This window comes from Mya arenaria, chromosome 3, assembly GCF_026914265.1.
Source record: "Mya arenaria isolate MELC-2E11 chromosome 3, ASM2691426v1".
Classification (NCBI taxonomy): Eukaryota; Metazoa; Mollusca; class Bivalvia; order Myida; family Myidae; genus Mya; species Mya arenaria.
Genome location: NC_069124.1, coordinates 25,175,321 through 25,199,572, shown reverse-complemented (window position 1 = coordinate 25,199,572; position 24,252 = coordinate 25,175,321). Strand labels below are relative to the sequence as shown.

Genomic DNA, 24,252 nt, shown 5'->3' with positions numbered 1-24,252 from the left:
CAGATTGAACGTTTTGACAACTTTTTTTTATTTTTTTTGTCTTAGAACTAGCCAATTTTTGCAAAAATCCATGGAAACCATTTAAATAAGACTGCTGACGAAAAATTAGAACACAGATTTGTATATCTTAGTTAAAAAAACATGTTTTATTATGCATTTTTCTTAAACCGTTAGTAACATAAAACAATCATTTTCGAACGGATATATGAAAATCTACTATCTGATTTTTGTCAGCAATCTTATATCATTGGTTTGCAGATAAAAAATAAAAAAAAGTTGTAGAAAAGGTAAATCTGTGAAAGTGCAGCTTTAAGTTACCCACCCTCTAACGTCAATTCCCGGATCCACCCCTGGGTAATACATTTATTTCAGTGCTAAAATTATGAAAAAGTCAATTTTTTGACATGTTCTTAAATAATATCCTTTATGTTTATAAATATAAGAATTTAATTGTGTAATAAGATTCGACAGTCCATAAGTATGCGCTTGTGTCCTACCCTCAACAACCTTTACTCAACAATTGTTTGAACTAGACCTTGCAAGCCCTTTGAGGCTAGGGAAATGATAGTGCCTTAAAGGTTGAACTATGATTGACCGTGTACGTGTTAGAACTTGAGAGATCTTCACCAAATGATATGACCTATGGATAAATTTGGGTATGCAACTTTCTGCTGATTTTGGGGGAAAAAATAAGTGACGTCTGGGCACCATTATATTTACAAATTATGATCACAATATATAAGACTTTCGTCTATTAAATCATAAAGTATAAGATATAATTTATTTAGTCCACTTTAGTGACAAACAAATTAAAAAGAAAATGTTGATTCCATTATCTTAAATGTATTTTAAGAATCGTGCACTAAGCCATAACAAGTCAAGAATTTGTGAATCTAAAATGGCTTATAAATGCATGGTGACAGTTGATCAACGCATAGTTTTGTAAATGAATGCAGTATGAATGGTTCAGCCTTATGGAAAACCTAAATGCGGAGTTTATCCTTACAAATGTGTGCAACTTAAATAAAAATACATTACTAACATTAGTTAAAATTAATTGATATATTCAACGTGAAACTGATAAATGTTTTCACATAAATATTGAACTAAACTTTTAAGGATTGAAGCCAACCTATTTAGGCCATTTTTGCTGAATAGTGCTATTACTATTTATGGGGTGATGAAGGCTTTTCATTGTTGTTTTCATCTGCAGTGCTAACGCGTAAAGAAAAATTAATCCAGGTCGCAAAAACGCTTGAAAACAAGTGCCTGGACGATCAAATCGTTCGATAAGACACATAAATATTGTCATATACGTGATGCCCTAGAAATTTTACCAGTCTGAAGTTGGTCTTTTTACATTAAAATGAGATTAAAAAGTAATCTGTGCCCAGGAAGTCAGTTAGTAGAAAGTGTAGAGATTTATTAGACGAAAAAATCCAATTCCTTTTCGAGTTCACTCTTTTTGATAAATACATACTTCAAATCGTTTTCTTAAAGATTTACAAACAGGATTTTCGTTTTATCCTGCAACTTGCCGTAAGGTTTTTTCGGAACTTCTCGGTCATTGTCCATTGCAAACCTCGGATAAGTATGGACGGTTTACAATGTCAGAAATCTTTGCATTTAACTATGCTGCAAGTAGATCGCGTAAAAAATTCTATTTAATACGGGAACTTAATGACTTAACTCTTGGGAATCTAAATTATTTATGCAATAATACAATTAACTGGCAAAAAATTATAACTTAGTGATAAAAACTACACGTTAAAACACTACACTAAATCAATACTATTATTCATTTTTTAAGAACTACCTCCCCTGATGTACCTGCATATATCCGATGTTGTTTTCGATGGAAAATGGCCAAGGAGTTCCGAATGCCGTTAGGTTAACTTTTGATGCGTACAATTCCAATATTTCGTTTACCTCCTTTGATAATGTTCATGTTCAAGCGCATTACTTTTAGTTTAGACAAATTATATATTACCCGTAGACATGCCCGAGTGATTCCATGAAATAGATTGACCAAGTAAAACACAAAGATTCTACTTCTAATGAAAGTTGTTTATTGAATGCAGCCCCTGGGGCGGGCTTGGTGGTGGAAGCTTATTTACCCTCGCCATAAGGTAATACCCATTCAACGACCCCTAGGGCCGTGTGCAATAGCGTTATTACCCTTGTTCTTAGACACGCCTTGAGCAGCGATTCCACTCAGAGCATTGGCCAGTTAGTTTTACAGTCCAATCGAAACACTTTGGTTCTAATCTTAATATTATTAAGTGAAATCGACGGTTGATATTGAATACAGCCAGGGCATGAGATTTAATGTATCCGAGGCAAACCGAATTTTCGTCGCCTTGTGACCTCATAATATTTTAGTATTATTTGAAAGACATAGGCGACTATAAAGACCATGTAAACACTTAACCGAAACATAAGTACAACTTTTTTGTATAACCTTGACAGACTGTTAAAGAGGTCATTTCACAACCGATTTCAATTAAATTAAAAAAACACACTAATAATAACAACACAATATTATCTTTAATTATAATACTCAAGGAAATAATACTTACTACACTCGGTACCAACAGCTTCATATCCAGTACCACACCCACAGAACCCATATGAGCACACAGCATGCGGGGTAGTGCACGGGTGACCCGGACCGCATTCGTCCCCAAGTAAAGTGCCCCCTGCAAATTGTACAAGGGTTTGGGGTTTACTAAATGCATGAGATGAAAGCATTGTTTATATATCCTAGTACATATGGGTTAATCTGTTATTGTATATGAAACTAGTAAATTGTATTAAAACTTTATAAATTTACATTATTTTTTCTTGGGTAATGACATGCACGTATCGGTTACAGTTGGGGCCACTCTGACTATTTTTTTTTGGATTCGGTTCTACAGAACAGAATTGTTAAAAGAAATAAAATCATGCTTGTCGCACATTCAGCCTTTCAACGCGTTCGGCGCTTTCATTTGATTATCACTCAAACGACTTACCACAATAATTTTCATTGAAATTGAAATTGGAGCCGACTGGACAGGCACAATATCCGAGTGTCTGTCCCGGAAAAGGTTTACAGTAGACACCGTTCCCAGTGCAAGTGCTGTCGCCAGGATCGCAAGGTTCGCCATATTTTGTTCCGACTGAAATATTGGTAATCGTAGTACATTCTTTGTATTATTTTATTTGGATTTTACTTACTGAAATATTGGTAATCGAAGTAATCGTTCATGATCTTCTTATTAATGTTGTGGTCACCGTAGTTATAGTGCTTGGTCTTACCTATACCGATTGCGGGTTGAAGTACCAAGACTTGGCTTAAAGTGACACTTTTATTCAGAATCAATACATACTTGTGTATCACAAGCATACATTTTTAGTGATAAACTACTTACTGAATGATGCATTTATGGAAAATATTAAATACTGATAACAATATTATAATCGTGTATTTAATAGCTGAAAACGCATGAATATTAAATGTTTGGTGAATGCTAAAAGATTTACTGCCGTGTTTTCTGCATATTTATTTCAAATTAAACTCGGTATCCTTCATAAGCACTATTGTGTTCGACAGTTGCTCATCTTTTTGGTATATTAAAATAATTGTATTAAATGTGTTAAATCTTATCTGGGAGTAATAGTGCATCTAACTGGGTTAAATTTAATCGTAGTGATGGTAAAGGGTTTTACCAACTGATTATGGGTTGAAGTACTAAGTCTTGGATTAACAAACTGAGTTTGAGTTATCCAGGGTAAGGAATCACGTGACTTTAAGGGGTTCTCACATGGGTCACTACGGGTCACAACGGATGTAAACATACCAGTAAGTGACGTTATTTCTGAATAACCTTTTTTAACAGAAAAACTATGAGAATATTTCTTAGCCTATAAAAGACTATGCTATTTTCTGTAATATGAGGTCGATAACACATCATTTTACATGATTAAAATATTATTTTGTCGCTGTCTCAGCTGCGTTTACCCGTTTAAAAAGCGCATAATAGTTTCCCAGTTTATAGTGTATATTCAGCATGCGAAAGTCAATTGATTAATACATATACATTTGCAGACGCTATTTATAAAGTAACTCGAATTTACGTGGTAGAGTAACCCAGCATTTTTTTGAATTGGAAAAATACGCAGTTTCAGTTTTCTACTATATCCGCTTCTACGTACTACATCGGTTTCAGTTTTCTACTATATCCGCTTCTACGTACATCTGTTTCAGTTTTCTACTATATCCGCTTCTACGTACTACATCGGTTTCAGTTTTCTACTATATCCGCTTCTACGTACTACATCGGTTTCAGTTTTCTACTATATCCGCTTCTACGTACTACATCGGTTTCAGTTTTCTACTATATCCGCTTCTACGTACTACATCTGTTTCAGTTTTCTACTATATCCGCTTCTACGTACTACATCGGTTTCAGTTTTCTACTATATCCGCTTCTACGTACTACATCGGTTTCAGTTTTCTACTATATCCGCTTCTACGTACTACATCTGTTTCAGTTTTCTACTATATCCGCTTCTACGTACATCTGTTTCAGTTTTCTACTATATCCGCTTCTACGTACTACATCGGTTTCAGTTTTCTACTATATCCGCTTCTACGTACTACATCGGTTTCAGTTTTCTACTATATCCGCTTCTACGTACTACATCTGTTTCAGTTTTCTACTATATCCGCTTCTACGTACTACATCTGTTTAAGTTTTCTACTACATGTATGCTTGCTTCTACGTACCACTTTTGTTTTAGTTTTCTACTATGATTGCTTCTAAACATATATGCACACCTGTCACACCCGTTACCGGTTTCTTCTCTGTTCGCTTCTCAACTTCTCTATGTACAGTCGATTCTTCTTGCTGATGTGAATTGCTATAAGTGCGCATGCGCATTCAGCATATATATTTGCAAAGGTGCAGTTTCAGTGTCACCCCTGATTTTATACGGCACAATATCGGGGCTGGGGGGTTGCGTCATGCTGTGATTGACAGGTATTTTTGGCAGGCGCACGCCATTATTTTAAAACTGATGAAATATGGGAGAGGCTTTCCGCTAAGTCGGTTATAATGCATTCATTATTGTCTTCGTGAATAAAAAACAGCAACAAACAACGGTTGCTTCGCTTCGCTACACTCCCTTCGGTTACTTTTTTACAAACATCTGTTGTTAATTTATATCATGTTTCCCAAACCTATTTATATACGTACCACATCCGTTGTTCTAGGTTTGCTTCAAAACTGCTCTATACACGTTCCTCATCCGCTTTCGGAGCTCCTCGGCCATTTTATCGAAAAAAACTCGGATGTATGCAGGTACATCAGTTGAAGTAGTTCGTAAAATTTTAAATTGTATCATTAATTAAATATAGTGCTTTAGAGTGGTATTTATTGATCTCAGTTTAAATTGACTGCCATTGAATTGTATTGTTGCAAACATAATTAAGAATCCAAAGAGTTAAGTCACAAAGTTTAACTGCTGAATAAAATTACTACGCGATCTACTTGCAGCGGACTTAAACGTACCACTTTTTGAGTATGTAAACCGTCGAAATACAACCGAGGTTGTTTTTGAAAAAAATAGCCGAGGAGTTCCGAATGCCACATCCGTTGTCGATTTCTACTATGTTTGCTTCTAAACTGATATATACACGTACCACATCCATTTACGCCCTCTACCAATCCGCGCGGGCACTCGCAGTGGCCATTTACACATTTCGAACCTGGCAGTGCGTCTAGGCAGTGAAAATTATCCGTACACGGCCGGCATGTTGTATCGCGAGCTGCATTAGGGTAAAGGCTGAGTCTTAAAAACGCTTCATTAACATCGAGCTTGTGCTTAAAGCTGCACTTTCACAGATTGACAGTATTGACTTTTATTTTATTTTAAGTCTCAAAATCAGGAGATTTGGGCATCAATGCATTCACTTCTGTCATATAAGATAACTACCTAAAAGACAGATCTCAACAATTTGGAAAAAATCCGAAAAAAAATAAATTCTTAAAGGGTTATTAACGCTTTAAGCCATAAAACATCAATTTTCGAAAGTTAATATGAACAACTGCGATCTGATCTGATCTGAACACCATCTAAAATCACGGGCTTCCAGACATTACTGCAACAATTGGTTCATTCCAAGATAACCAAAAAAAAAGTTGTCAAAACGGTCAATCTGTAAGAGTGCAGCTTTAATTACAGGTAAAGTCATGACTTCACTGAAATGAGTAGTTGTTGAAAATCGTTTCCTCTTTCATCTACAAACATCCTGATTTCCTTTTCACCAAAACGGCAACTGTGCTACAAAACCAAGAACTTGACTGTGTAGGGATGGAATAAAGGGATTTTAAAAAAAGACCGCTGCAGCCTTAAGAGTGAAAACTTGCTATGTCGAAGTCGTTTGGACCACGTCAATACGAAATAACAGTATACGATATTGCCGAAACACAAACAAGTCTATAACTATAACTACCAATAAAACATATCGATATGTAAACTAATATACATATATATGTAATATATTGTTTCGATATTACCAACACACAAAAAGTGTATAACTATAACTCCCCATAAAACAAATCGACATCAGAACATCGTGATAACAGAGTTCGACATAGCGAGTTTCGACTGTATATGGCACGAGAAAACATTTTTCAGGATTATTTTACATGTTATAAAGTGTTTAATACATATACTTTAAATAGTTTTAAAGAAACTGTTGCAATGAAGCAAGTGGTAATGTTACAGAAAAGGTACATTCATGTGGGTACACATATTACCATGGTTTAAATTGTGTAATGTTCAGTTCATTACGGTCCTACACCTTTTTTGCCGTAGTGTAGAATTTTTATGGTAATTTCCTAAAAAAACGTTCATCTATGAGTGAAATTTGACCAGTATATATTTAAAATTTTCTACAATAGCGATAAAACCTGATATATGAAGAACCTGAAGAAAGTCATGTTAGCGGAAACAAACAACTTTTGTTTAGCCTATTACATAGATATGTTTAAAGCTGCACTCTCACAGATTGAACGTTTTTGACAACTTTTTTATTTGTTTGTCTTGGAACGAAAATGCATGTAAACCAGTCATATACGACTGCTGTCAAAGCATTAGATATTTTTTATATTTATATTTAAGTTCAAAAACTGTTTTATGCAATTTTCTTAAACCGTTAATAACGGTTTTAGCCATAAAACATTAATTTTGGAACGGAAAGATGAAAATCTGCGATCAGATCGTTTGTCAGCAGTCTTTTATCACTGGTTTGCAGATATTTACGCAAACATATGCTCATTCCAAGACAAAAAAAGTTTTATAAACGGTAAATCTGTGAGAATGCTAGTTATTTAAGAAAATATTAACATGAAATTATATAAATAACGTATACATACTGCATATTCCGCCGTCTATGCTATAAAATTCATCGCAATCACACTTCCCTTCCACACAGGACACATGGCGATCGCTGCAAGTGTCCGCTTCCGGAGCGCAGTCATCGCCAAGGTGTATTCCCACTGATTTTTAAATACATAATTTTGTTTTAAGCATCTTTGTTTGATGAAAAAGTATTTTAAACACCACTTTGGGGATCAAACATATATTAAAGGAATCCGACCAGCACGTCAGAAACAGATATACATTTTATTTTTGAATATGTACTTAAAGGGGCTGTCTCACGTTAAAATAGCGAGAAAAAAGAAGAAAATTGTCGAAAACTGACATAAACTTGGCATCGATGTGTACAATGCATTGCAACTTACTAACTGAAGTACCACATAGTTTACCATTTATTTAAGTTTAGCAGTTATTTTTACCGAGGTAGGTGTATAGCTTAATTATGTCACTCGAGTAGATTAAGCCTTTTTGGCGCAGTGAGTAAGACGCTGGACGTCAATTTTGGCGACGCGGGTTCGAACCCGGTCTCCGACACAATTTTTATTTTACATTTTGGTACTTTTTTTTACAATTATGATATCAAAGCGTAACACATTGTATTAGATAATTGTCCGGAGAGTCGTCACAGAAAAAAACTTTTTTTTGTGCCAATCTGTGACACAGTCCCTTTAAGTGCCTCCACAGTGCAAAAGTGGGTGGGGAAGGCCAAAGTTGGGCCTCCACAGTGCAAAAGTGGGTGGGGAAGGCCAAAGTTGGGCCTCCACAGTGCAAAAGTGGGTTGGAAAGGCCAACATTTAAAACGTTTCAAAAGTTTTATTCAGTTCTGCGGTACAAAAGCTTTTCGGAAGTAAAACAAACATCCTTTGCATCATGTTTTGGGGAAATACTGAGTTGACCAATTTATACAAAGAGGATTAATTTGGGATAGGTTTTGGATCATATAGCATGTGCATTTTTTTTCGGAAATGTCTTTCGACGATATAACTATATTTTTAAGCCAGAATGACCCAGATTACATAACCAACAATTTCTTATCGGCTACAAGTAATATATTTAATAAAATACTTTAAACGTGTTAAGTTCATTGCATGCTTACAAAAATCAGTGTGTGTATACCACGTGATAAATTACGTCACAAATGATACGTCGGAAGGCAATATTTTGCTTCGAATGAAGACTTAATCTCAAAATAACTTCACTATTCCTTTACCATTTGCGATGAAACAAAGCGCAGTCTTCGCCTCTTAATGCACCAGTCAATTGTTACCACGCCCGCTCCCCTAGGTCCGGGGAATTGCGGGGACTTTGACTTTCTGTCCAGCCAACCCCGGCTAGAAATCACCGCCCTGCAGGGACGAACATATGGTAAAATCCCCGCCAAATGCCCCCGCACACCAGGGACCCTAGGTAAGGCCAATTTCCCTCTATGTATAATGCAAAGACAAAACCACCGCATTCACCCGGCACTGCGGGGCCACCTGAAAGGTTAAAACACGGCCCATTTCTCCGGCTATCCACGGTATACCTCCGGACCTGGGGCGGGGGTTACAATTGACTGGTGCATAAGGAGCCCGCCTTCGTTTTTTTCCAGAGTTTGATTGAGATGTTACATGTAGTACAGATCCAATGTGTGAATGCCATGTAGTACATGTCCAATGTCTTAATGCGTGAATGTTACATGTACAACAGATCCAATATGTGAATGTCATATGCAGTACATAACCAATGTGATAATGCGCAAATGTCATATGTAGTACATGTCCAATGAGTGAATGCCATATGCAGTACATGACCAATGTGATAATGTCATATGTAGTACATGTCCAATGCGTGAATGTCATATGTAGTACATGTCCAATGTGTGTATGCCATGTGGAGTACACGTCTAGAATGTGTAATGCGTGAATATCCTCATTTTGTGGTACATGTCCACTGTTTCAATCTGTAAATGTCATCTGTACTTACATGGCTGAGCCGATCATGTATACAGCTGTTAACGTTTTTTTCACCTACCATTTACAAAATACACCCTCCTCAAAGTATGCCTACATGTACAGTTGGTACAGGTTTCATATCAACTGGCCAATGACATCGTAATACCCATTAATTGGAGTACTGAAAACAAGCTTACTGTTCGAACTTGTTTTAAGGGCGTTACAAAAAAAACCCTGTCTTCGTTGTAAATAGATGCATTATATATGGTACTTTTTAGTAGAGATTTAGTTGTAAGTTGAAAGGCAGGGCGTAGCTCTTCACTAACTCAATCCCGTATCAAGTTTTGGCTTGAACGGTTTTTGAGTTATGGCAACATACATCCATACCGATACCAATACGCCAAACTGACAAACATGACAATGTCATGAACAATGCCTCGATATTTTCTTCGAGAAACAGGCGAACTATACACAAGAGGATCTAGGGGTAAGGGCGCACCCAGCGCACGCCCTTCCTAAAATCGTCCAAGTGTACTTTTCATGTAAATATCGAAGAAAAAAGTCATAAAATACGCTCAAAATGCACCATTTTAGACTAGAAATTGTTAAAAAATTTCTTGGGAGAGAATCTCGAACCCTCCGGCCACCATTTTAAACCAAATATATTCTGGTTCTGAGGGAGGGGCGAGAGTCAAAAGGTTATGCCCCTTTAGTTACGCTTTTTCTTACGTCAACTACAGGATCAGCTCCTGCTATATAAGCGATGTGCATGTAACATACCACATCTCATTTCATGTCGGTGATGCTCTGAGTCACACTCGCAGCGTTTGGTTCTCGGGTGACAAATCGCGTTCGGGTCGTCGCACCCAGCTCCCGGTATGCAATCATCACCGAGTCCTCTGCCATCTAGCCGGAAATGTACATGTGACATAGCGTTAAGAGTACACAGTCCCTTTAAAGTCACACACTTAACCAAAACAAATGTGGAATTTTGATAACCTTCCATATCGTGACACGGGAGGTTGTTTTCGATGGAAAAAGGCCGAGGTGTTCAGAATGTTTAAGAAAAGTGATTGTTAACTTACAGCTGGCATTCTTTTACCATTATATATACACACATGGGTTGTATCTAAAGGGACTCGATCATGTATTTTTAAAAAATGCACGTTTTCGTACATGACGCAACAAAGCATTCGGAACTCCTCGGCCATTTTATCGAAAACAACCTCGGATGTATTTGGACGGTTTACATACTCAAAAAGTGGTACGTTTAAGTCCGCTGCAAGTAGATCTCGTAGTAATTTTATTAAGCAGTTAAACTTTGTGACATTACTCTTGGGATTCTTAATTATGTTTGCAATAATACAATTTAATGGCAATCAAATTAAACTTAGATCAATAAATACAACTCTAAAACACTACATTGAATTAATGATATAATTCAAAATTTTACGAACTACTTCATACAACTGATGTACCTGCATACATCCGAGGTTGTTTTTGAAAAAAATGGCCGAGGAGTTCCGAATGGCAACAAAGAATAGCTCATAGTCGTTATTACCGCTAATAATAATTGTTGTCTTTAAAGACGGCATTTAAGCAAATATCAACATTTGCTGAAGGGATTCAGCTTTTAGTATTCTATTAGTTTTAACACTCTGATTTGCCACACTTTATTTCGTCATACACAAACGGTGCATTTTACAAGAACATGAGCGAGAATCCATTATTGATCAACATTTATGCTATGCTCCGCCCACTTATCTTCCTCATTAGCTTATAGTTGGTCAGTAGACCAGTAAGGAATTTCCCATACATTTCTTTTTAAGCATTTTATTGACCTCGAGTGATTATCAGACTTTATCATAGTTATATATTCTCTTTTACTTTTATTCTTTAAATATTTAATCCAAAGTGACACAGAGGCTTTAAAGAACGTATAAAATAACTCTCATATTTCGGTAAAATACTTACAGCATCTCTTATGCTCTGCGCTATATTCGAAGTGAGAATATTTACACTGGCATTCCCCTTCCTTGCAATTCACGTTCTTTTCTGAGCACGAGTCGAAGTCGGGGTTACATTTAGAGCCGAACAACGTGCCCACTAAAACATTAAATATAAGTTTAACACAGTATACAAGCGTAGAACCTAATGAATGCCTATTTGCAATTTCATTGGCAGAGAATGTAGCTTGTATTCTAATGATTGTTTCCTGCAATTTTATTGGCTGAAAATGTGGATTGTGTTCTAAGACCAACAAAATATGCTATATGAAAATATATATTTGTATTCGCCATCAGCTTCGCTCTGCATGTTTAGGAGCTACAGTAAATCCGCAAATCCTCGATTTTCATTATTATAGCTACAGTAAATTCGGTATTTCCTCGATTTTCATTATTATAGCTACAGTAAATTCGGTATTTCCTCGATTTCCATTAGTCAACAAATAAGTGCGAACACCAAAAAGATCATAGCCGCGGATCATTTTTCATTATTCTTAATAGAAATACCGGCATTAAAATGTAGAAAATGACCATCTGACACCCTAACGCTCTGTCTGAAGATAAGTGTATTTTGCACGTATGAAATCAAACTATTAATATTAGTGGTGGTTGTGAAAGCAGCAGAAACAGCAACAGCAGCAATATTACCAGCAGCATATATTTTTGTGTTAGTGGCAGCGGTAATGGAAGTGGTAGCGGTAGTGGAAATAGTAAAGTGAGCGGTAGCGATAGTGGAAGTCGTAAAGGGAGCGGTAGCGGTGGTGGAAGTCGTAGAGGGAGCGGTAGTGGAAGTCGTGAAAGGGAGCGGTTGTGGAAGTCGTCAAGGGGGCGGTGGCAATAGTGGAACTCGTAAAGGGTGCGGTAGCGATAGTCGTAGAGGGAGTGGTAGCGATAGTGGAAGTCTTAGAGGGAGCGGTAGCGGTTGTGGAAGTCGTAAAGTGAGCAGTAGCGATAGTGGAAGTCGTAAAGGGAGCGGTAGCGATAGTGGAACTCGTAGAGGGAGCGGTAGTGGAAGTCGTGAAAGGGAACGGTAGCGATAGTGTAAGTCGTAGAGGGAGCGGTAGTGGAAGTCGTTAAGGGAGCGGTAGCGATAGTTGAAGTCGTAGAGTGAGCGGTAGCAGTAGTGGAAGTCGTAAAGGGAGCGGTAGGGATAGTGAAAGTGTTAGGGGTAGCGGCTGTTATAGTGTTTGTGGTAGCAGTAGCGTTAGTGATAGTGTTTGTGGAAGCAGTAGCGGAAGTGGTTGAAGTAGCAGAAACGGAAGTTGTAGTTGGTCTGGTGATGATAGCTGTAGTGGTAGCAGTAGCAGTAACGGTTATGGAAGATGTAGCACTAGCGGTTGTGGTTGCAGTATTGGTAGCCGAAGTGGAAGTGGTAATAGTAACAGTAGTGGTAGTGGTATCAATACATCAGCAGCAGTAGCAGCAATAGAAGTAGCAGTAGAAGTAGCAGTAGAAGTAGGTCAATCAACGAACAAGTTTAGAATTTAACATTTTAGAAAGAGTGTATAAGGTGGCTACTTACAGCATTCGTTCTCATACATGACATAACCTTCTGCGCACACGCACTGGTTTTTATCGCTGCACGCAAATCCGGTCACTGCACAGTCTTCATGCTCGGCACATGGCGCGCATGGTTCACAGGTGAACGGACCGCCTGAATGCACACAAATTATGTTCAACAAACACAACAGCAACAGATATGTCCAAAAGGCAGTATGAGTTGAAGGCTAGCAGGTTTAAGCAAAGGCAATAACATTTATGTCGGTGTATTGGAGAAAAAAACCACCTCTAATCGACTATACAGGACTATTTAAAAACAAAACAAAACAAAAAACAAACTTGTCACACATCTTACCTACACATTGTCCGGTTATGGAAGAGTATTTAAAGCCTGGTTTACATCTGCACGTTTTTTCCCCTTTTCCCCCGCATTCCACGTCATTCCCCCAACAAGCGTTCATGTGTGCTGAGCACGGTGAGCCGATGGCTGTTCCTCCTGCAGCACAGGTCAGTGAAGAAGCAACGATATTTTTTATTTATTTTTATTATTTATTTATTTATTTATACATGAAATTGGCCAAAATGGAACGTTTTTTGTTTCCACTAACATCTTGAAAAACAAATAGAGTTGTTCGTTAAGCATTTTTGTTAAAAAAAATGAAAACCGGAATTCTGTTCCAAAGAGACCTGTATCAGGGTTTTATATATTTTACAATTTTTAAATATAAAATTGTCAAACATGTTCACTCAAGAAAGGCACTGTTTCCGGGGAAAATACGGGGACATCCATACTACGACGACAAGAGTATAAGGTCAGGAGAAGAAAATAAGGTCAGTCGGGAAAGTGGAAACAAACAGTTATTTTTTTTAGGTTCGCACTCGCACAGAATTACCTTTTTTATATTTTGTCTTGGAATTATCCAATTTCTGCGTAAATATCTGTAAACCAGTGATATAAGCCTGCTGACACAGGATCAGATCGCAAAAACGTCAAGTTTCCTCTATACAAATGACTAAGCGAATGAACATATTTACTTTTGTGTTTCATTGAACTGGAGAATATCCAAGACTACACAAATATTGACTAAACACAATGGAAACGGAATCACTTACTACATTGGCCGAAATAGCGATAGTGGTTTTCATCGCAGTCGCAGACATTCTCTGTGCATATGGTATGCGGCGCCGTGCATCCTGCGTCGTCGAAACAAGTTTGATCCAGCTCACCTTTATCTGCAGGCAATATTTTCAAAATTTAACACTTCTAATACTGATTAAATAACAGCATCGTGAACATTAGGCTTTTCATGAACGATATGAGTAATCTCACTTTGTCATACTACAACTGACAGTGAATTCAATTTAGTAATGAAAAATACTTCATTTATGCCTATTTTTTTTGGAACTGTCTTTAACTGTAGAAAAGAAGTCTATGAATATTTGAAGATTTGGGTGTTTCATAGAAACTGGTATTGATTTTCAATTTTGAGAGGTCATGAGAACGTTGTGGCTCGAACCCACAGCCACTTGCGGAGGGGGGGGGGGGGTATTCCGAATCTGGAAGGGTTTAAGTGAGGTTTTGGAGTCTGATGTGAAAGATGGCGGCGAAACAATGACAAAATAGGATTTTCGGCACCCGTTTTCGCCTGGTAAGTAGTATCAAGTATATATTTCCAACATATCATGACGCGCATTCGGCTCTACAATAACCCTGCCTCCATCGGCTTTTTATTTCATGCTTCTAGGTTACGGAATAAAACAGTTATTATTACTGACTTGGTTGAGAGGTGTTCACCAAAGTTTAACCGTGACGATAGAGCGCGACAGATCCAATCATACGATCAATCAGTCTAGGGCATTAAAGCTTTTTAGGCGAAAGTTAATCATGGTCCTATCTATTACGCAGTGATCTACCTTAACGGGCCATGAATTTTATCTGTTTATTTATTTATTTATTTTCCAATTGTTTTGTACACGTATTAATGGAATATGATAGTACAACTCCATTAAATAACCTGCTTTTCAATGAAAAGATTTTGATTATTTCAAACAAAATAAAAGGTTCGAATGACGTCACGTGATTTTCATTTTCATCACGTGATATGTGTGGTTGTAGTTATATGTATATCGGCAAAGGGAAGTAACCGGCTTTGTGGAGTTGGCCCGGAACTCCTCGGCCATTTTCCATCGAAAGCAATCTCGGATGTTTACATTTGACTACGCTCAAATAGATCGCGCTATAATTTAAATCCAGCTGTATCGGCATACATCCGAGTTTTTTTTTTGGAAAATGACCGAGGAGCTCCGATTGTGGTCATTACAAAAGTACGACAATAAAATATCAACAGAGACCAAGTCCTGTGTGCTGAACAAACTTTCTTACTTTTGACACAGTTCCCGTATATGTGTTCATAGGCATGCTCATAATGATAGCCATCTTTGCACTCGCAGGTCATATAGCATCCATCTGACACCCTGCACTCGGCGTTTGGGTCTTTACAATAGCCACAGCAAATCTCTCCAATACCTCGTACTACGTAAGCATACAAAACTTTATATAGCATCATAACAGAAGATTTGTAGAAATTGCAAAACAAACAACACATAGTGAAGTAATATCTTAATAATAAAGAAGGTGCGCTCACTCCGCCTTTTCTGAATCATTAAGAATTCACCTTATGGCATCTCACTATTACTTGCGAACTAATTTTTGGTAATTGGTATACGTGACTTAGTCGATTTTATATATTCGTCTTACTACTGATACACTAACCATAAAAAATTATTTGCCCAAAATGTTTACACTTTATTTACTGATCAAACACATTATATTAGTTTCTTCAAGTAACATTATGGTGAATCAGAAGGTTTCATAAGTATCAGAGATATTTATTATTATGATTACCATCAAAGGGGTAACATCCGCTAGGATCGTGCGGGTAAGTCTCTGCCTCTGGGTACCATTCTGGAGCTTCCGTTGTGGTCGTGGTTGTGGTTGTGGGTGGACATGTTGTGGTCGGCGGCGGCGCTGTCGGTGGCGGCGCCCAGGGGGTCTGCGGGCCGGTTATTTCGTCCGTAGTGCACGTGCTCTCGCTTGTTTCTCTCTCGCTTTTGCTCCTCCGCTTGTGCTTGTGCTTGCTCTTGCTCTTGCTTTCGCTTTCACTCTCGCTTTCACTTTCGCTTTCACTCTCGCTTTCACTCTCGCTTTCGCTTTCACTCTCGCTTTCACTCTCGCTTTCACTCTCGCTCTCACTCTCACTCTCGCTCTGTTTCTTGCGGATCACGAGGTGCATGGCCATATTTCCATTTCCATTCGGGTTGCCCTCCGAAGAGCTCGACTCGGATGACGACTCGGAGCTCGACTCGGACGAAGAAGATGAAGAAGATGATGAGGGTGAAGAAGATGTGGAATCGGATGGGCAGCTCTCATCCTCGTCCGTTTTGTCCGGACCTTCGCCTTCGCTTTCAGAGTCTCCGCGCCTGGCGTGCAGTCCGCCTATGATATGGCATACCACCTGCGACAGTAATACGCCTTTATAGGAAATGAGGAAAATGAACATATATTTTTATCTTTTCGAACATTATGCAATAGTGTAAACAATTTTATTAAGATGACTGTAAGATTTGAGACTTACAAATTAAATACATTTAGTTTTGTGATTGTCTCTCCGAACAACATACACAAATGTTAAAAAAAATGATGAAAGAGACCGGCTTAGTTACGACTAATAAATCTTTTTTTTAACAATTGTGTCGCAATATTTTGGAATTGCTTGTTGTATTGCAATATCTGAACAGTTTTGAGTTTGAGGACGAATAAGACAAACGAAAATCAGGGGCCATGATTGCGATAACAAGTCAAAATCTCGACTCAGTGCTCTTAGGTCTTTAGAACAGTGCGCTACTACTTCGCTCCTACTGTTTGAAACCTCTCCTAGGTACGAAATCGCTCTTAGGTTTTTAGAACAGTGCGCTACTACTGCGCTCCTACTGTTTGAAACCTCTCCTAGGTACGAAATCGCTCCTAAGTCTTTAGAACAGTGCGCTACTACTTCGCTCCTACTGTTTGAAACCTCTCCTAGGTACGAAATCGCTCCTAAGTCTTTAGAACAGTGCGCTACTACTTCGCTCCTACTGTTTGAAACCTCTCCTAGGTACGAAATCGCTCCTAAGTCTTTAGAACAGTGCGCTACTACTTCGCTCCTACTGTTTGAAACCTCTCCTAGGTACAAAATCGCCCCTAAGTCTTTAGAACAGTGCGCTACTACTTCGCTCCTACTGTTTGAAACCTCTCCTAGGTACGAAATCGCCCCTAAGTCTTTAGAACAGTGCGCTACTACTTCGCTCCTACTGTTTGAAACCTCTCCTAGGTACAAAATCGCCCCTAGCTAGGTCTTTAGAACAGTGCGCTACTACTGCGCATTTACTGTTGGAAACCCCTCATAGGTACGAACTCGGATTATTGATAAAATGGCCCCTCATCCTGGATACGATTAGCTCCTTAGACAAAATAGTCAGGGATCCGTTTCAATAAAAAAAATATTTCGTGACCTCAATAATGGCAAGACACGCCCCCAATTTTTTGAAACTTCTTAAGCTTAATAGGCTTAAGTCGCTTATTTCAATTAGCCAAACTACATACTGAAAATGGATTTCGATAAATGAAAAATAGTTTATTCTGATAATCATACAGATTATTCCTACATAATTTCTAAAAATTCTTGAAGAAGTAAATATCACACATTTTATAGAACAACAAAAATAGTGAGATTAGCTTAATCCTGTTATAAGGGACTTAAGAAGTTTCGAGAAATTGGGGCCAGGCTGATTTTTATCTATTTCCCCAACTGTGTGCTCATTTTTGATACTCATAGGAGTCCAAGGAGTCCAATACCCACACATGTGTATACAAATAACGGAACTATGATATTAAGATTCTAATTTAATTTTATCTAATTATTTTAATCAATTTTAATTAACGACTGAAATTGACTCAGATCATTATGCGCCAGTCAATTGTAACCACGGCCCCTCCTGGTCCGGGAAATAGCAGGGACTTTGACTTTCGGTCCAACCAAGCCCGGGTAAAACCTCCGCCCTGCCGCGGGACGAAATTATGGTAAAATCCCCGCCAAATGCCCCGCACCCAAGGGACCCTAAGAAAGGCACATTTCCCGCTATATTTTCGACGCGAATACAAAACCACCGCATATACCCGGCACGGCGGGGCCACCGGGAAGATAAAAACACGGCCCATTTCCTCGGCTATCGCCGGTATACCCCCGGACCTTGGGGGCCTTGGTTACAATTGACTGATGCATTATTAAATGTCCCAAGTGCCTGAAAATAATTCAAACTTATTTTATAACCTCAAAACAAGTTGAAACGAATGTCATCATTCCTTAAAGCTGCAATCTCACAGACTGAACGGTTTGACAACTTTTTTTATTTTTTGTCCTGGAACGAGCCAGTTTTGCGATAATCCATGGAAACCAGGTATATACGACTGCCGACAAAACATTAGATCGCAGATTTTTAAATTTAAATTGAAAATTGATGTTTTATGTATTTTTCTTAAACCATAAGTTTAAGCCATAAAACATTATTTTTTGAACGGAAAAATGAAAATCTGCGATCTGATCTTTGGTCAACAAGTTTTACAGTAGAACACATTGCTTAATTACCCTTTTTTAGCAATAATGCCATGCGATAAATATTCTACTTCTGACCAACTTTCAAGAAATGTTAAGATATTTCAATACAATAACTATTGACAAATGTTGGGTACGGACGGTGACGTGGATGGAGACAAAATTTTCAAATTTTTGACTCAAACGGACAGTCACATTAATAGTTTTTCTTTTCCTTTTTAGGAATCGTTTGCCATGCGAAGATTAGCATTTTCTTTCGGACACAATATTACATATTCCACTAACTACCTTACTTTTTAAGGGTATATATTTTATTAATTCTAGTTTAGTTTATATTTTTCTTAAATTTCCCAACCATTTACATTTTTATGTACAGTTTCTTAAAAATAACATTGACAATATTCAATCAAATTACACTCGTAACACTCCGAGTTCTAACATTTCTAAACTTTAAGACGTGAAAACGACACTAACCAATGAAAACAATAACACTATACAATCATTCAACATCTAATGTAAAAACCCAACACACACAACAATTAATGAATAATATAGGTACTTACCAGAATAAGAATAAACCTTAATTTCACCATCATTGTCAATGGTGAGATACACTCTCCCTTACGCACGAAATTCGCAAATGGCTGCCGAGTCACGTGGTATAATGTTTTAAAGTCCCGGAGCTACGACCCACGCGAACGCCATTTGGTTGCTTCAGCTTGCCGGAAATGGTCACAGGTGCCCGAAACCATCTCCCCTCCTTCACAATCCGCGCAAACACTGTAGGAGGCTCTGACGGCTGTATGCTAATTATCATACTTGGCGATAAGGTAATGATATGGAAACATCTTGCGTCTAAATCATCTTATCATACTTATTATAGCATGCGTAATTTGATTTTAATATTACCATGGTATTGATAAAATGAGTATTGTTTTCGGATTTTGTAATAAATTTTCAACTTTTAAACGCGGATTACTTTATCTTGAAATCTCGCTAGTTAATTACAATAGGTGCTATACTTCTACCTTTATCTGTCACCAACATTCTTTTTGTCGAATTTCAATAAGAACCTTTTTCATATAGAGATCATAGCCTAAATTTTAAGCCAATGTAATTACTAATCGACCCTGGCTAAGTCATTCGGACCTCCTTGGCCATTTTCCATCGAAAACAACCTTGGATGTATATGGATGGTAAACAATGTCAGGAATCTTTACATTTGAGTACGCTGCAAATAGATCGCGTAGTAATCTCAATTTAGCTGTTCAACTTAAAGACAGTACTCTTGTGAATCTAAATTATGTATGCAATTATACACTTTACTGGTAATCAATCTAAACTTAGATATACAAAATACACGTAACACTGCAATTAATTAAAACTATTACTAAAAATTTTAATTACAACTTTTACTGATGTACCGGCGTACTTTCGAGGTTGTTTATGAAGAGTTCCGAAAGTTCAACAACTGAATAGACATAACGTCATTTTTGATTCTCCGCCTTCTGAAAGTTTATTGTAAATCTTAATGACCATGATGACTAAGAATTGCTCAAATTAAACACTAAGACTCTGGTCGAATTGTTAATAAGCAATCTACAGTTATGTGCAAGGGCGGATCCAGGATTCGACGTTAGAGGGGGCGTAACTTAGGGGAGTATACCCTTTTAACTTGCGCCCCTCCCTCATAAATGAAATTTATTTGGTTTAAAGAGTTGGCAGGGGGAGGGGGGGTCCTCTTTCCAGACAATTTTAACAATTTTAGTCCGAAAGGGTGCTCTAATAATGGCTTAGGGGTTTAGGCAGTGTGCTGTTAAATAGGGCAACTTTCAACTGGCAACATATAAATGTAATATGCTAGTAGTTTTTATATGTTATATTACAAGCTTTTAAGGCAGAGGGGTGCTATCAAACAAGGGCAGGATGCAGCAGATGCACCATTCCATGTATGTATGTATTTCTTTTGACCTTGCGGTCAAGGATAACCCGTGAAAGTGCAAGCACTTATTTCCAACGGGGTCCTTTGTTTTTGCTGAAGGGACAGCACGCTGAAGAGACAGTGGTGGGATACAAGGAAGTCCGGGTGCGATACCCTAGCTCTTTTTCGAAGAGACCCATTGGTTCTTTTACGTGCTCGGTGTAAAGCACCGACACACGGGGTACAACTTTCTTGGGTTAAACCAGTACTGAGTACACCACTTTTCCAAGCACTACCCTTTAAATGCCTAGCGCCAGGCAAGGGAGCTACTTGTACCAATTGTTAACGTCTTTTGGTACGACGCGGCCAGGAATCGAACCAACGACCTCCCGCTCCGTAGGCGGACGCTTAACCACTAGGCCACGGAGACGGTATTAATGACTCTATAGTTAAAACCATAGTCAGAGTCATATTTCTTTAATGTAATTGTCCAAGGTCAAAGTTACGTTATGTACAGGGAAGTCGAACTAGTATGGATTGAAGGAAAAAAAAACACCGTTTGAATGAAAAACCGGCATTTATTAAAATGCCATAAATATTGCTAAGTTATTCAAAACCAGTCATATTTCTTAAATGTTTTTACTGAACAGTTTATATCGTTTGCATCTACTAAACTCTGATCTGATATTGCATGGCTCATAGGTGTTGTTTTTTATTGCTAAAGATGCGTTTTCTTGAAATTAATAACTCGACGATATATATTAATACACAATGAATAATACAAGTATTTGAAGCATTTCAACGATTGAAAATAACAAGTTGTTGGAAGACTAATGCTATGGTCACACACACAGTTGGCCCCGTACGGATGGTTCTGCCACTTGCGTGCCATACTTTGCCCGTGTGGGACCCGTGTGCTGCATACATTTTTCTATGATACGTCGAAACCATTTAGGTCCGCCTTAAAAGCTCCTTCGGTAAGAAAAGAATGCCAACGTGCCTGCAGGGAAGCCATAACGACCTTGCAGTCGCCTTGATGCTTTTATGTTTTCCTCGAACTTTGTACGCATATTACAAATCGGGGGATATGTGCCTGAGGTCCATTACTTCATGTTTGATAAGGTTAAAATTTAGGTGGGAACAACTACATGTACTTATAAAAGTCGTGTGTGCTTATCACAAATTACAGGTAGATAGACGGATGGACGGACGGTTGGACAGACGGGCGATGTTGGACAGGGGGAAAGGCAGGAAGACAGACGAGGCAGGCAGACAGACAAGACGAGGCAGGCAGGCAGGCAGACAAGACGAGGCAGGCAGGCAGGAAGGCAGGCAAACACGCCGACAGGCATACGGACAGACAGACTGACAGCCAGAGAAACAAACTGACAGCCAGAGAGACCGAAAAGCTGGCATGCAGACAGGCAGAAATGCATGCTTGAATAAATGTCGTTATCTGCAAAACACTTCTTCTTGCGAATGCTGCAATAATTATGTTAATTTATAAGTGAACAAGTCGCCGAAATTACTACAACGTACCGGGTGAACAAGTCTACATACTTATTGCGACGTGTCTTGTTTGGAAAATTGGCAAAATCGACATGATTACATGGACACATCATCTGCATGAACTCTATACTCTTCCATACACACTTGATTCATCATATATTCATTTGAGGGGTGGGGGGAAGAACTATAAGTATATAACAACGTCAAAGCAGGAGGAGTAATATTCAGTAAATGTGTAATCAATATAAATTGCATCAGTCTTCCTAGATAACTAACTAGCGACAGCTTTTATTCCTTATGTAACATTCCCTATACATATATATTACGTAAATTAACAACTGACGTAATTCACTTCTCCTCCTCACAAACCATTATCAGGCTGCTGGAATGTTATGCATAACTTTTCAGATCGATTGCTGAATTATCGAACAGATGTTATTCACTGATGATGTTTTTAAATTGAATAAAGGTCTTAAAATGGTGTAGGTCTATTATTGCGTTACCGAATTCTATAACCGCGATAAAATTAATCTAATCCAGAGTCGGCCGCCCTTGTGCTTCACTGCACATACATCCCCCCTCCCGCCATGGCATCGGCTCCAGAAAACCTGACTTTGATCCAACGGTAAAAAATGCGCCCTCTAAATCTTGTGGTAGGGCAGGTGGTAGTGCCTAAGTGGTAGTTGTCGTATTAGTAGTATTTAAGGTAGAAACAATAATTGTGAAAGTAGTAGAAGTAGCTTTTGTGGTTAGAAGTATTCACTGTCAGTACAACTACCTACTGTATGGTAGTGGAAGAAGTAGTGATAGTGGAAGAAGATGTGGTAGTGGAAGAAGTAGTAGTAGCAATAGTGGAGGAAGTAGTGATAGTGGAAGAAGTGGTGGTAGTGGAAGAAGTAGTAGTAGTAGTAATGGCAGAATTAGTGGTAGTGGAAGAAGTAGTAGTAGTAGTGGCAGAATTAGTGGTAGTGGAAGAAGAGGTAGTAGTAGTAGTGGCAGAAGTAGTGGTAGTGGAAGAAGATGAGATAGTGGCAGAAGTAGTGGAAGAAGTAGTGGCAATAAAATAATGACAATGGAAGTGGTGGTTGTGGTGGTAGTGGTGGTGGTGGTGGTGGTGGTGGTGGTGATGGTAATGGAACTGTTGGACGTAGAAGTGGTCGAGGTGGATGTAAGTTATAACTGAAGAAGTGGCGGTGGTGAAAGTGGAAGTGGAAGGAAGGGGAGTTAAAGTGGTGTTAATGGAAACTATGGTTGTGGAAGTGGTAATAGTAGAAGCAGTGGTGGATGAAGAAGTAGAAGTGGTCGTAATTGAATTAAAATTGGTGGTATTAGAAATGATGGTAGAGGAATTTGAAGTAGAGGATGTTAAAGAAGTGGTATTGAAAGTGTTAATAGTGGCAGTGAAATTTTTTGAAATTGGAAGTAGTGGTAGATGAAGTTGTGGTATTGGAAATGGTGGTAGTGGAATTTGAAGTTGTGGGAGTAGAAGTGTTGGTAGTTGAATTGGAAGTGATGGAAGTGGTGGTAGTGGAAATAGGGGTCGAGGAATTCGAAGTGGTGGTAGTGGAAGTGGTGGCAGATGAATGTGTGGTGGTTATGGAAGTGGAAATGTGGCAGTAAGTGGTGGAAGTGGAAGTAGCGGCTGTAAAGGATATTGAAGTTCTGGTAGTGGATTTGGTGGTAGTGAACGTTTAAGTAGAGGAAGTGGAAATGGTGGTAATGGAAGTGGTGCTGGTGAATGTGGTGGTAGAGGAAGTGGTGGTAATGAAAGTGGAACTTTTGAAAGTGGAAGAGGTGGTAATGCAAGTGCATGTTTTGTAAGTGGGAGTGGTGAAAGGGAAATGGAGATAGTAAATGTAGAAACATTGCAAGTAGTAGTAGTGGAAATGATTGCTGTGCGAGTAGTGGTAGTGGAAATGAGTTTTGTTAGTAGTGGTAGTGGAAATGGCATGGTGGAAGTGGTGGAAATGAAAGTGGTGGGAGTGGAAGTGGAGTTAGCGTAATTTGAAATAGAAGTAGAGTGGTGGCTTACATGGAAGAAGTGGAAGGGGAAATGATGGTAGTGGAACTAGCGGCATAGGAACAGATGGTTGTGGAAGTTGTTGATGTATTAGTAGTGTGAGTAGCAGAAGTGGAAATGTTGGGAGTCTTGGTAGAGGAGGTGATGGTAGTTGAATTGGAAAAAGTGGTAGTGGAAGTGGTGAAGAGGAATTGGTGGTTGTTGCATTCTGAGTGGTGTTAGTTGAAGTAGTAGTAGTGGAAGAAATGGTCGTTGAAGTTATGGTGGTGGAAGTGGTGTTGAT

At 38.4% G+C, this 24,252-nt stretch overlaps 1 protein-coding gene across 1 annotated transcript in view; it reads right to left on the bottom strand.

Moving 5' to 3' along the window:
* Positions 1-19,237, bottom strand: part of LOC128228534 (protein draper-like) — a 28,242-nt gene extending 9,005 nt beyond the window's left edge. The window contains exons 1-12 of the mRNA XM_052939900.1: positions 19,083-19,237; positions 15,774-16,383; positions 15,252-15,401; positions 13,982-14,101; positions 13,224-13,364; positions 12,891-13,022; positions 11,337-11,468; positions 10,143-10,268; positions 7,425-7,547; positions 5,687-5,812; positions 3,015-3,161; positions 2,580-2,699 (exon numbers count right to left, since the gene is read on the bottom strand). Of these exons, the coding sequence (XP_052795860.1) occupies positions 2,580-2,699; positions 3,015-3,161; positions 5,687-5,812; positions 7,425-7,547; positions 10,143-10,268; positions 11,337-11,468; positions 12,891-13,022; positions 13,224-13,364; positions 13,982-14,101; positions 15,252-15,401; positions 15,774-16,383; positions 19,083-19,115 (1,960 nt within the window). The 5' untranslated portion in view covers positions 19,116-19,237. The remainder of the gene's footprint in view (positions 1-2,579; positions 2,700-3,014; positions 3,162-5,686; positions 5,813-7,424; positions 7,548-10,142; positions 10,269-11,336; positions 11,469-12,890; positions 13,023-13,223; positions 13,365-13,981; positions 14,102-15,251; positions 15,402-15,773; positions 16,384-19,082) is intronic.
* Positions 19,238-24,252: the final 5,015 nt, after the last annotated feature.